The sequence below is a fragment of the Protopterus annectens genome, chromosome 8.part1 (genome assembly GCF_019279795.1).
Source record: "Protopterus annectens isolate FY-2018-M chromosome 8.part1, PAN1.0, whole genome shotgun sequence".
Classification (NCBI taxonomy): Eukaryota; Metazoa; Chordata; order Ceratodontiformes; family Protopteridae; genus Protopterus; species Protopterus annectens.
Window position 1 is genome coordinate 125,190,919 of NC_056742.1, and position 14,611 is coordinate 125,205,529.

The following is a 14,611-nucleotide window of genomic DNA, read 5'->3' on the forward strand; positions in this document are numbered from 1 at the left end:
AAAGACAGACTTTTCTTGGTACTAGGAAAAGCTTTGAGTACAGTTCTTGATCTTATACTTCAATGGAGAAACTTTCTATGGACCCTGTGTCTAACACGTTTGACATATCTTGCAGAATAAGATCCACTATGGATACTGGAGCTATACCCCTGAAAAGAGGCGTTTCCAGGAACTGAATTTTTTTCTTTTTCTTTTTTGAGGCTTAGAACTCACTGGTCTTGTGTACCCTTCAACTTACTGTGAGGAGGGAAGTCTAGGTTGGGATGTGAGATGGGGTGGTCTTGGAGGGGAGAATGGGATTAGGTGCAGATTGGATGAGTCTTGGTTGATTGCTCTGGGAGTCTCCAGGCTTCTCTCTGGGTTCAACCTGCCATTCTTTTCACACCCCCTCCTTTCCAAATCTGGTGTGAACCTGTCTTGTGACTGAAAGGCTGGGTCTTGGTAGGACAATTCCTGGTATACCTAGGCAGAGGTCTGAAAACAGTTTCTAATAGACCATGTGGTTTTCTCCTTTTACTGCAGTTTCTTGCAAACCTCACAAGCTGGGGCTTCAGAAAGGAGAATCTTACTCATTAGGACATTTAGGATTGCCATCTTTACATTGTCTTGCAGGGGCATGGTCCTCAGCTAGGCATGTCTCCTAATATCTGATTCTATAGCTACTATCTTGCATGATTTAACAACTGCATTATAGCTGTATTTCTTACACTGCTTTCCAACTTAAAAAGATAGGTCACAAACTGAGCACCTCATTTCATACAATTTTTCCTGATCCCCTATACCTTAGTCCTAATTTTCTCCAACAGGGTTTGTTTGTATGTAAGATCGGTAGTTCAAAATTCTGAAGAAAAATAGATCACTATATACACTTTCTTAAATATATCTAGAACTTTGTTTTACATCATTTGGAAAAATTCCTGGTAGCAGCCAAGGATGCTCCCTTAATGGGAGATAGAAATACCACATCTGAATCTTTCAAATGATTCCTGTAAAGGCATTTGTCTGCATTCATGACAACAGGAAAATTGGTCAGGTTTCCTGGGAGCAGTGAAAGGAGTCAGACTCTAGTGATGCACTATGAAAAAACATCTTTCGGGGCATTTAGCACTACAGGAACTGCTAGTGTCCTACATTCATCCAAACCCAAGCAAGCCCCATCTCTCTGTTGATCTTCAGAGTACTTCCTGAATTCTCATTGAAAAGTTTCTTCATCCTATAAAGGGTTCTCCAGACAAAAAATCATCTGGTGGTAAAGTACAGGACAGGGTATCTTCAGTGTCTGAGTCAAAGGTCTCAACCAATGAGAACTGAATAAATAGGACAGCTCATCAGATTAAGAGTCAGAGTTAGGTTTTAGAGGGAGTCTCAAACACCAAGTGAATCTCCAGCTCAGGTCTCTTGAATTTAGGAAACATATCAAAATCCCGAGGGTCATGTCTTTGTCTTCAGTAATCATGATACAAGCCTCTGATGCCAAAGGGATCTCTGGCATGATGTTCTGGGAGGGCATAATAGTACTAAAGCATGGGTACCTGCAAAGCAGTTTTGCCAGAAGCCTTGGTGGAAAATTACTGACCTAGGTAAACCAAGTCATCAGTAATGTGCTCTGACACTTCTTTTTCTTGGGCAAGAGGCTTCTTGAAGCCTTTGTTGATGACCCTTTTAGGGGATTAAACTCACAGAAAGACTTTCCACTGCTGATGGGATGTCCTCAGAAGTGAAAGATGTGCAGTGTGGAAAACAGATGATATGCTCTGGACTGAGGCAAAACAGACATTTACTGCTGAAGTCTTTATGTAAAATTCGACTTTCACATATCACAATATTATTGACCTAACAACTTCCTGTACACTACATTCAGAACCAAAGTCAGATAATAGCTAGGTCAACAATTATCAATTAGAGAAGAGAAAAAAAAATCCCTTTGGGATACTTGTCTGGCTTCTGGAAGTAGGCTGACCGATGTATTCTGCATGTGCTGAAAAGCATACATGACAATGCTAGCTGCATGGCAAGGAAGATCTGAAGATAGCACTGGCCAGAACTTCCTTATACCACTGGTATGCTCATACCTTTGTGGGAAAGCTTCAGCTGAATCACTGGGGGAGGGTAAAACTCTGGAAGACTGGCCAACTACGAATACCTGCATGGCAGAATATCCTAAGAAGTGAGGAATGCAATAATGGATACTATGATAAAAACCTTTGAAGCAGTACTCTCTAGAAGCAGTACTTTAACCAGTTCCTACATCAGCTGGTACTTCTGTGGTCGATCCAGTTTCTGCTGGAACCGAAAATTAAGAAGCTCTTCTTCATTCATTAAAGCTGAATGGCCAGAGACTAATATATCCACTGACAGTGCAAGGCATGATGGGACATAAAAATACTATCTGTTACACATTTACATTCTTTATCTTTTCAGCCCACGGGTTACTTGCTTCTGTTGTGCAGCCAATGGAAGTGTGGTATCCTTAGCCTAGTCAGGTCAACAGGAAGGCCTGGCATCACCCCACACCTGTTTGACACTGTCCAAAAGGTACAAAACTCTTATTCAGAGGCATCTACTACAATCACATCAACACATTAAGAGCAGCACAACCCAGAAGCTAGAATCAAAGTGAATGCATGAGATTATGTTTATACACAGGGAAACATGTGAAATCACAATATCTATTTTGACTGAAAATAATTAATCCTTTTCACTGATGCTAGTTATGTGCATTTGCTCCACATTCACTCCTTCCATATCATAGTGGGCATCTTCAAAGAAATTATCTTCCTGAAGGAAAAACGTTATTCAAGAGATTGCTTTACAGTTAATGCTAGCCCGCTGATCTGTATGAAGGGAATGGGTGTATATCTGTACACAAATGATACTATGAAAAGTACACAGTACCTATCATTCAGACATAAAAGTCAACCATTAATTATGCTCAGGAAAAATAAATAGACGTATAACAACCCAACACACCTGTGCATATCTCTTCGTTTCCACTTGTTGTCTATGTGTTCATACACAATAATGGCTGGATCTTCACACTCCACGGATAACCTGTTGTTGTCCACCTACAATGTAATTGTTATAACCAAAACATCAACTTTTACCGTTACAGACCAACGAAACTCTGGTTAAGCTGCAATGCTTTTCATCATTTTCTTTAATTAAAATAAACTTAACTTTCTCATCATTATTATGTAATATATAGAAAAACTTTGTTACAGAGCGCATGCCATCACACTAGCAAAAGCAAACCACAAAAGTATTTTTCTTAATTATACAGTTAACAGAAATGTAGCACACAGTGTTCTTTTTATGAACACAAAAAGGTAATGAAAAGTGTTACAAAGCCATGTATCCGACTGAGCAGCTGGCCTTCAAGGACCCACCCCTATATGCAACTATTCAAAAATCTATCTCATGCTTCTTTGTAGTGCCCTATGTTGTCTACTTTCTGAATTTGTTCCATTTATTAACTTTGCTGCTCTGTAAAAAATGTCTTGACGTCCAGTGCAAGCTCCTCCAATCTGAAACTGTGCCCCCCTTCTACTTCCTCTACCCCTCCCTTCCAAATTACTGATATACAGCAAGTCTCGTGTCACTCAAGTCCATTCAATGACATCCCTTCTGTGAAACCAATGAACAACCCAGTGTGGCCATCAATGTATTCAGACATGTATAACTGCAAATAAAAATCCCTTTTAAGTGTTACTAATGATGTGTCTAATGCTTAGTTTTCCTGATTATGCCCCCACACACACACACACACACACACACACACACACACACACACACAAAACAACCCAGGACTTAAACTTTAGCATAACATTTCTATACTGTTCTGAGCAACTTTAAGGACGCAGTAATTGGAATACCATCTTCTGTTACATATATTATAGTTTTTTTTGTACAGCAAAATGCATCTGTGACCTTAACTTGACACGTCTATTTACTTCTAGAACTTGACCAAACATCTACTGTACATCCTATTTAAGGACAGATGTGCTACCAGGTCTTAATTGTCAGCACAGTGTTAAGTCAGTTTTGAAAGTTAGACATGACTGTATATAATTTATATAGTGATATAGTTAATGTTTTATAAGTTTATGGGTAATTTATGCTATTTGATTTTGGGCGGTGTATATGAGTCACTGTATACCTTTAACAATGCAATAATTATTTTTGATGGGTTACTGGCTAGCTGACTGAGTTAACTGATGCTATATGTATTTAAGTGAACTTTTATACAGTTACTACCATTGAAGCATTGATAAATAACTTGTCTCGAAAGCTTTGCATTTAGATTTTACTGCTTGTTTTAATAAAACTTTTTGTGGTGAAAACAGCGTGTTCCTGATATACATTGGATATTACTGGTTATCTTTATTTTGGTACACCTTGGCTATCTTGAGATTTTGGTTTTATTTGTAAGTCCTTCTCTCTTCTGAACATTCTGACTACCACCTTGACATTAGGTGCAAGTAAGTTTATTACTGTCCACGATGTGATCAAATGCCTTTTTCAGTGAAACAGCACCACCCAGAAGTAAATGACTACATTACATTTTGCCAAATTTGTTCATTTTAAAAGTCCTGCTGCCCAGGAAGATTCGACTGTGCAGCTGAAGATTCAAACTCTAGTTTCTTGAATTTCTTTTAAGTTTTAGATTCCTGTCCCAGATACTTCCCATACTCTGGAACAAACTACCCATTCATTGGCCCTCTAAGAAAAACCTTGATGACTGGATGGGAAATAGAAAATTCACCCCAGGGATCACTTCTGCAGCATTGCTCACAGGGGCACAGGAAAATAATTTTCTTGGGTGGCGAAAGCCAGGGAACCTTTTTGGCTAGGCTTATATAGGCCCCAGGGCCGAAAGTCTAGTACCTACCTATGGACCTATGACGGAGACGTCTGAAGAAGATAGTTCTGCCATTTTGTTTTGCATGAGGTGCTTCAGATGCTACATTACTAAATAAGTACTAAAGTAGGAAAGTCTGACTGATGGATTTTGGAATGAACAACTGACAAATTTTTTTTTTACAACTTCTGTAATTGTTCTCAGCCCCTAAACAAAACAGACACTGGGAGTGGTGGTCTTTACAATGGATCTGCCTTCCACAGTAACACTTCCCCCTCTTAGCCGACAAACAAATGTTAAGTAAAAAGGCAAGAAAAAAGGTTTCCCAATGGGGTATTTATCTAAGTCTAGGCAAAGGTAACATCAACGACAACATGGTTTTCAGACTGACAGGAGGAATGATCCTGCATTCAGACTGGTGGCGGATAGTCTATTTATATTTGTTTACCAGGGTAGTGCACTAATTTCAATGGACCATTTGAAGGCACAGCCCAAGGATCTCCCCTACATCTGCTCATTTATCCAATGACTGCAGGGTGAGGTCATACGCTGGATGTATGGTGCATCAGGAACTTTTTGGCTTTGGTACGCCAGACAGAAATCAGGTTACCTTAGGCAGGAACAGCCACAGCCAAAAGTAAATGACCAAAAGACATTCTGTCAAATTGGTCAATTTTAAAAATACTGCTGGTACAAATACAACTCTGGTTTAGCACATCAGGAAAAGGTCAACATCTACCAAAATCTTATTTGTTCAATTTCCAGTCAGCCATTCTGATTAAAGGGCACATGGATGCATGTTAACGAGCCCATTTATATCCTCTCCAATCTTACTTGAAATATCAGATACAGAACAGTGGTCACAGCCTACTCTGGTGCCCCATTCTTACTCTTCTACTTTCAGAAAATCATCCTGCTCCAATCAATTTGAATTCATACACCTAATAGATTCCTAGACACCATAATTACTACACACACCACCCCTTACCTCACCTGCTCAATTTACCTTATCTTCTCTGTTGACATAAAGGCAAATAATGTGCCTACATTCACTCTCCTCAGTCTTTCTCATTAGCCAGTTGCAATATTATACCAGATTTGACTGGTATGACCCTCATGTTACGAATTCATCCTGGCGCATACCATGTAACCACTTTATAAAAGCTGCATCAATTTATTCTTTAGCTATCTTCCATTAACATTTTCAGGGACTGAAATAACTTAACAACCCTTTAATCACCCATCCCAGGTACACAAGGTCAAATGTCGGTGTTGTTAGACTTGACTTATGTGCCAGCATTGGGTACGGTCTGAAAACGACTTAGTAGTACAACTTTAAATAAGTAACAAAACCCAGTAATTTACTTGTGTAACACTAGAGAAGGCATAAATGTAACATGAAAGACTTTTTAGCGGTTTAAACACAACACTAATCACAGTAACTCTGAAAAGAAACACTGATGCTATTTCCAAACACAGGCTAAGAAGTCAGTGACTTGTACTGCCATCAATGCAATAACTGCAGAAAAGAAATCACTTATTACATCTAGACTGCAACACTTTAGGGCCACAGTCTGTACTGTGCAAACAAAGCAACAAGACTGAAAATCAAATGTGACTATGTGCTGTGTACCTATCATGGCCATTCTGAGGTACAATAAAATATACAGTGAAACAGTGATTTGGATGCACATATCAAATAATATTGGTTTGGATTCTGTGTGAATTTTTAGGTACTGATAAAAGTTATGTACTTACCATAATGTTTCATCTGTGTTGTCCATTTCATTCTTCCTCAACTGTTGGGTTTGAATCCAATCCTCTAATCTGATTTGGCCGTTACCAAAGCTTGTGGCAACCAAAAATCTCTCCAGCTTCTCCCTTACCAACAATGCACCAATCCCTAACATATCTCAGATCTTGTTTACTGAGTTACCATGAAGTAACACCTGCTAGTGTGTGTGTGTGTGTGTGTAAATCCTATAGAAGGAACTTTATCTGGAGCTCAACATTAACAGTGATGGCCTTACAATATATCGTTCTTCCAGAATTGGGGGGGAGGGTAAGTTGAGGAAGAATGAAAATGGGCAACACATATGAAACGTTATGGCAAGTACATAACTTCTTTACCTGACAGTGTCAACTTTCATTCTATCCTCAACTGTTGGGACAGAGTCCCCAGCTACCTAAAATCCTGGGTGGACTCTAAGGAAGGATATTCCTGAACACAGTTGAGCCAAAAGCTGCTCTTCTCAAGACCAGACCCAATTTGTAGTGAGTAATAAAGGTATGAGGATTGGACCAACTTGTGGCCACACATGTCATCCATGAAAGCTCTTGATAGAAACACTGAAAATGCTGACTTGGATGAATGGGCCCCTTAGGGGTTTTGTCAAGGTTAGACCTAACTTATTATAGATAAAAGAAATGCAATCCGTCAGCAATCTGGCTAGAGTTACTTTCGTAACTGGTTTGCCCAATTTCAAATCTGCAAAGGAGACAAATAATTGATCTGTGTTCCTAATTTTTGTCCTATGTAAGTAAAAATGTATTTGTCTGTGAACATCCAATAAATGCAACATATATTCACCTTTGTTTGCAAATTTAGGAAAGAATACTGGCAAATTAATGGAGTGACTGATACTGGATTCTGACATCACCTTGGGAAGGAAAGACGCATTAGTATGGAATGCGACTCTATCCTTATGAAAGATAGAGTATGGAGGCTTAGATGACAATGCTTGAAGTTCTTCTAGCAGAGGTAAAGGCCACTAGAAAGTACAGTTGTACACTTACCATAAATGTAGATTTTCGAGTGTATTCACTGTTGCAGTCATCACCTGTGGGGTATCCCTGCTGTGGTAGCCCTCGGTCGGCCTGAATACCAGAGTCAATGTTTTTGTGTGCCGGTTGCCATCGCCTGTAGTCTGACATCAGGTTGTCAATGCTATAAGGCAAGGCAGCCGACATCATTACATCAGTTTTTCTTGCCCTAACCCGTCAGAAGCACAAGGGAAAAGAGAGAAGTGGTTCTGGAGACTAAAAGCCACCTTGGGAAGCTTGTGTCCCCCTAGGGGAAGTTGTTAAATGGGGGCTGGAGGGAGGGAAACTGAGACTGCAACAGTGAATACACTCGAACATCTACATTTATGGTAAGTGTACACAACTGTTCTATGTTCTTTGTGTTTCACTGCTGCAGTCATCACCTGTGGGAGGATTCCCAAAGCTGAGGTAAAGGGTGGAAGGATAGGTTGAGTCCTAGGTATGGGTCAGGAGGACCTGCAGAATTGCAGAGGCAAACCCTGCCCTTGACTAAGAAAAGAGAGGTAGGTGGTAATATTTTGTACAGGTATGGACATAGGTCCAGGAGGCCGCTTCCAAAATGTCCCTGGTAGGTAATCCTCTGAGGAAAGGAGAGGAAGTGGAGGTTGTCTTAGACTTAGGGATGAGTTTCCCATGTAGTCTGTAGCAAAAAAGGATACAGTGTGAAATCCATATGAAAATGGTTTGTTTGGAGATGGGCTTCCCCTCTACCCCTAGGGCAAAGCTTACAAGAAGCTGGTCTGTTTTTCTGAATGGCTTAGTAGTCCAGATAGTATCCGAGTTGTCTATGTATGTCTAGTGAGTGTAGAATTCTTTCCCCCTTGTTTAAAGGGTTAGGAAAAATGGTGGGAAGGCATATGGCCTGGTTAAGGGTCGTATCAGATACCACCTTGGGCATAAAAATGAGGGGTTAGTCCTCAGGGAGACTCTTTCTGCATGGAAAATTATGAAGGGCTCGCCAGCCATGAGAGCTTGAAGTTCCGAAACCCTTCTGGCTGGGGTGATAGCTAGTAGGAAGGCAGTCTTCCAAGAGAGATATTTCAATTCTGTGTAAGCGGCAGGTTCGAAAGGAGGTAACGTTAGTTTCTCTAACAGATAATTCAGGTCCCAGGGTGGTGTCGGAGGCCTTCTGGGAGGCCTGATATTAGAAGCCCCTCTGAGGAATTGCTTAATCAAAGGATGAGAGAAGAGAGGTGGGTCTGAATCATAATGGGCAGATATGGCCGAGGCATGGATTTTAATAGAGGAGAAAGAGAGGCCACTATTGAGCAACTCTGCTAGGTAATCCAGGATGAGAGGGATGGAAGGTTGGGAGGTACTGCCCCCTTTATATTGTTTCGAGGAGCAGAATCTTTTCCATTTTCCTGCATAAGATTTTCTTGTGCTGGGCCTTCTGGCCTCTGTGATGATGTCCAGGACCCGTTTACTTAACAAGGACTCCTTGTTAGTTTTTAGTGTATTGGCCATGCTGAAAGTATGAGAGTCTGTAGGTCTGGGTGCAGTACCTTCTCCCTCTCCTGGGTCAAGAGGTCTGACATCAGGGGAAGCAGCTTTGGGGGCTGTCAGGTCAGACTGCGTAAGAAGGGGTACCAATGCTATCTGGGCCAGTCTGGAGCAATGAGGATGGCCTTTGGTCTCTCCTCTCTTATTTTGATCAGAGCCTCGGGAATAAGGGCCAGAGGAGGGTATGCGTACACAAAGAGGGAGCTCTAGGGGAAGGTCAAGGAATTCACCTTCCATGCTAGGAGGTGATACTCCCTGGTACAGAACTTGTGCAGCTGGTGGCTGAGGTACAAGGCAAAGAGGTCCACTTCTGGGGTCCCCCACTCCTGGATGATTTGCAGAAAGATTTCTCTGTGGAGCTGCCATTCGTGGGGTCCAGTCAGTTTCTGATTAGGTGGTCCGGTGGTGTGTTGTTGATCCCTGATAAGTATTGGGCAATTAGGTGTAGCCCCACAGAGGTGACTGTAAGCCAGAGACCCATGGATAACATGCATAGGGGGTAGGAATGGGTGCTCCCCTGCTTGTTGATGTACCACATAACTGTGGTGCTGTCTGTTTTTATAAGGAGGACTCCTGGCTTGAGATGGGGTTGGGAGGAAGTCAGAGCCTTTTGCACTGCCATCATTTCTTTCTGGTTGATGTGCAAGTGGAGTTGCTGGGCATTCCAAAGGCCTTAGGTACACCTGCCTGCTGGGTGAGCACCCCAAGCAATGTCTGAGGTGTCGGTGGTGATGGTCTGTCCGGAAGGATGGAGTATGAAGTGAAGACCCTTGTTCATGGCACAGGCATCTGTCCAGAAGAGAAATTCGGCACTTATATAAGGGATCAGAGGGAGAGTGGTCTCTAGGGACTGAGAAAGCAGACGCCAAAGATTCTTTAAGTACCAATGAAGCTTTCTCATGTGAAGCCTGGTGAGATGGATGAGAAGGATGCAAGATGCCAGGGCTTGCAGGAACTTCCTCGCAGTGAAGTGACTTCTAGAAGCCAGCTGGGTGAAGTAGAGAGGCAGGAAGCTCTGCTTTTCTGGGGATAGGAAGGCAATTTAGGTTGCTGTGTCTAGCACAGCTCCCAGGAAACAATTTTTCTGGTGGGTTTTGCTTTGATTTTTTCTCGTTGTTGGTGAACCCTACGGAAGTTAGGAGTGATTTGACAAAGAGAAGGTCCTGGAGCAACTTTTCTTTCTAGTCTGCCTGAATGAGGCAGTCGTCCAGGTAAGGGTAAATCTGTATATTTCTCTGTGTGCAGAATGCTATAGCTGGGGCCAAGCATTTGGGGAATACTCTGGGATCAGTAGATAAGCCAAAGGGCAGTGCAGAGAACTTAAAGTATTGATAGCCTGCTCTGAAGGGCAGGAATTTTCTGCACGATTCACTGATGGGGATGTGGAGGTAGGCATCTTTTAGGTCTAGTGTCACAAGCCAGGCATTTTGTGTGAACATAGGCAGGAGCTGCTGCAAGGTTAGCATTTTGAATTTTGAGACCACCAAGGAGGTGTTCAGTTTGGATAGGTCCAGGATGGGGAGTCAAGTGCCCTCTTTTCTAGGTACAAGGAATAGTCTGGAATAAAAACCTTTCCTGTTTGGTTTGTAGGGACAGGTTCTACTGCCCCCTGGGATATTAGAGTTTGGACCTGTTTCAATGCCTCTGCCCACTGGTTTGGGGGGGGAGGGGAGTCTGGGTACCCTCTTGGAATTGGGAGTTCGCTGAAGGAGAATCTGCATCCCTGAAAAATGATTTTTAAGACCCATTGGTCCTTGATTATAGACCCAATTGTCCCTGAAGAGGGTGAGCCTTCCACCGAGTTTTTGATGAGTGAAAGGAGGGCAGAAAGGGGGAGGGAGAGTCTTTGTGAGAGCTTGCCGTAGAAGCTTGGTTTAGAACTCCCTGGCTCAGAGACGGAGGTGGTCCACTGTTTGCTTCTTTGCTGGCTCTGGGATAGGGGCCTGGATGGCCTGTCCCTGCAGGGCTTACCTTCGGCCCTGTCTGCTTGGTGCAGGGAAGGCCCAAGTGCTTAGAGGGAAAGTTCCTGCTGAATCTGGGAGGCTGAACTTGAAAGAAATCTTTTACTGTTTGCTTAGATTTTGCTTTGTCTTCCATCTTTTTTAAGCACCTTTTCTGCTTTTTCCCCAAATAGGCGTTCCTTATCTAAGGGTGCATTAATAGGTTTAGACTTGACATGATCAGGGAGAGGTTGTTCCTTCAGCCATGCATGTTTTCTAATGACAGACACGGTCACTGCTGCCCTGCTAGAGGCTTCTAGGGCATCAAAGCCACATTATAATGAGTGCTTGGCCACTTGACAATAGAGTGTAGTAATTCTGCCAGCTCTTTTGTGTTGGCACCGTCAGGAGAGGTAGCAATCTTCTGTTTTAATTGTTCCAAAGTGTGTTGTTATTTTAAAATATGGAACTGATAATTGAGTGCTCTAATAGCGAACGTTGCAGAGGTGCATACTTTCTTACCCCATCTGTCCAGAGCTCTGGAGTCTTTGTCAGAAGGAAGAGGATTCTTGGCAGAACTAGTCTTAGCTCCTTTGGGTCCCTGTGTAATGACCTCAGGGTCTGCAGCAGGATTCCTGTACAGGTATTTGTGAGAATCCAGCACTCTGTAGTACCTATCGGGTTTAGTTGGAGTAGGAGGCAGGGCATCAGGGGCTAGGCTGGATTCATAGAAAACATCAATCACCACTTCCAATATAGGTGGGATGGCCAGGTCCACAAACTCTCTAAAATGTTTCTATGACTATGGGAAGTCTTGGGATTCCCACTGAAAATGTTCTCTGAGCGAGTGAAGGGTTTCCCCAAAGGAGAGGTCCTCTGGAGGGGAGGCAGAAGGGACGGATTCCTATGCATTTGAATCCTCATAAACAGTTAAGGGATGGTGTTCCTCTTCAAAAGCAGAATAATCAGATTCCTCAGACTCTTGGTCTGTCAATTTCTGGGGAAGGATGCCTTTTCCTTTTTGGACTGGGGGCCTGAGTACTTCGGATAAGGGAGATGAGATCCTCTGCAGTTTTAAGCATTTGAGCTTGGGGAGGGGGAGCAGTAGCAGGATGGAGGCTAGAAGCAGATTTCCTAGGTGTGGCCTGGCTTGTAGGCCTGAGAAAATCCGGTCTCTGAGAAGCGGTAGTTGGATGCGAAGACATCGTTTTTTGTCTAGAATCGGTAGTGCGAAAGGCCTCCTTGGAAGCTGGTGACTGTGTCGCGGCTCCAGACCCAACCGAGACAGAGACAGCCAAAGGCTGGGAAGACTAAGTGGATTTCTGCAGCATACAGGACTCTGAAAGGGTCTCAACAGAGGCCTGCATAGAAAGTGAGTCTGGCATGAGGGGCTGTGAAAGTGCCTCACTGAATTCCGGAGAACTGACGACTTGCTTAGCAGTAGCATTGTTGGAAGGCTTAGCCTTGTGTGGCCTGTCTTTATCTTTATCGCCACATTTTTCAGAATGTCGACAGATTGTTGGCTGACGGATCCCATATCAGAATTCAAAGACGGAACACGGAAATAATTGTCTACAAAAAGAGCTCTACAGTGGATAGTTCTCGCTTTAAAGAGGGCACAGAACCAGCAACGAGGGACGTCGTGGGCTGGGCCTAAACAAGTGATGCAGTAAGAATGAAAGTCTCTGTGTGGGATTTGCTTTCCACAGGCGAGACAATTGTTAACTTTTTCGGACATCTGTTGGAGCAAGAAAAAAGGGCCCTCAACGGGGTACTTAGCTTTAGACGTTTTCTGCTGAAATTCAACTTCTAGTAGTGACCAACTGGCACTCGTGTGAACTGCTTCTGCTACGGGCTCCACGGCAAGAAGGAGTGATGTAATGACATTGGCTGACTTGCTTTATAACACTGACGACCTGACGTCAGACTACAGGTGACGGCAGCTGGCACACAAAAACATTGACTCTGGTATTCGGGGTGACCGAGGGCTACCACAGCAGGGATAACCCACAGGTGATGACTGCAACAGTGAAACACGAAGAATACAGTTAGTTTTCCAGGTCACAAACTTAAGATGACATTTAGCTGCTGGTTCAAATGGGAAAGAATTAAGGCCTGCAGTACCAAGTTCAAATCTTATGGTGGAGTAGGATCTTTATATGGGGTCTCAATAGGAGTATGTCTTTCAAGAATGCTTTACAAATTTTTGAAGAGGTCGCAGAAGAATTTTCAAACCCAATATGAAAGTTAGATATTGCTGCTAATTGAACATTAATCATAGTGGAGCTATCCTATTCATTAAAGATTACTGTCAAAAATTCAAGTATGCTATGTATCAGAGCTGAAAAGGGATTAATGCATTTTTGTTGTGCCTAGCAAACAAACCTTTTCTTCTTACTTGTATAAATCTTTCTTGTAGAAGACTTACGGAAAGATAAAAGAATAGGATGGACAGCGGAAGAAAGCATCAGTTGTCTGGCTATTAATGAAACTGGAGAAGCCACGGTGTTAGACTGAAGTCTGAGATATCCAGGTGAATCATATCGGCCAGATACAACAGAAGGTCTGGAATCGGATCCAGAATCTAGTGTTGGCAAAGTAAATAAGGCCATAGTAAGGGGTACAAAATCTGCCAAGGCCAGTAAGGTGCAATGAGGATGACTTTGCTCTTCAACCTGGTAGCTTTCTGCAGAAATGTTGAAATCAGGGGAATTGGCAGATAAGCATAAAAGTAGACCAGGAGGCCAATCGTGATGTACAGCATCCCTTGGTGATTCCTCCTGAGGGGGGATTAGGGCAAAGTAGCTGCTGCATTTGTTGCTTAAAGGAGAAGCAAAAAGATTGCAGCAAGGCTGGCGCCAATGACAGAAAATCATTTCTGTCACTTTCATGTTGAGACCACTCGTGAGTCAGGAGAATAGACCTGCTCAAACGGTCTATCACACTGGACTTCCCCAGGATGTGCACTGCTATCAGAAAGCAGTTGGAAGAGATGCCCATTGCCATACTGAGTGCTTCTCGACACAAGGGGTAGGATCTGGTTCCTCCCTGTTTATGTACCAAACTACCGACATATCTTTTAGAATCGCAATTGTCCCTAAAGGGACAGAGTCCTGGAAGGTCTGCAATGCTAAGGACACTGCTCTCATCTCTAGGACATTGATATGCAAACTGGCCTTTTGGCAGGACCAAGTGCCTCCCCCACTCAATTTGAGAAGAAGTGTCCATGGTCACTATGGCCTTGGGTTGAGGGAGAATGAAAGGATGGCCTTGTAGAACCTGATCTAACTGAATCCACCACCAGAGGTATCTTTTGCACAGACATGCGCTGGTAAGGAATCGACCACTGTGTTGTTAGCATCCATTGAAGAATTCTTATATGAAATCTTGCTAGTGGGACTAATATTATGGCAGCCGATAATGACCCCAAATGAAGGATCAACCGGGCTGAAATTTTGTTACTGCGAATTATTTTCATGACCTAGAA

At 42.9% G+C, this 14,611-nt stretch overlaps 1 protein-coding gene across 1 annotated transcript in view; it reads right to left on the bottom strand.

The window, feature by feature from the left end:
* Positions 1–14,611, bottom strand: part of EMC8 (ER membrane protein complex subunit 8) — a 583,181-nt gene that overhangs the window by 173,030 nt on the left and 395,540 nt on the right. Inside the window, exon 4 of the mRNA XM_044081758.1 lies at positions 2,971–3,065. Coding sequence (XP_043937693.1) covers positions 2,971–3,065 — 95 coding nt within the window. The remainder of the gene's footprint in view (positions 1–2,970; positions 3,066–14,611) is intronic.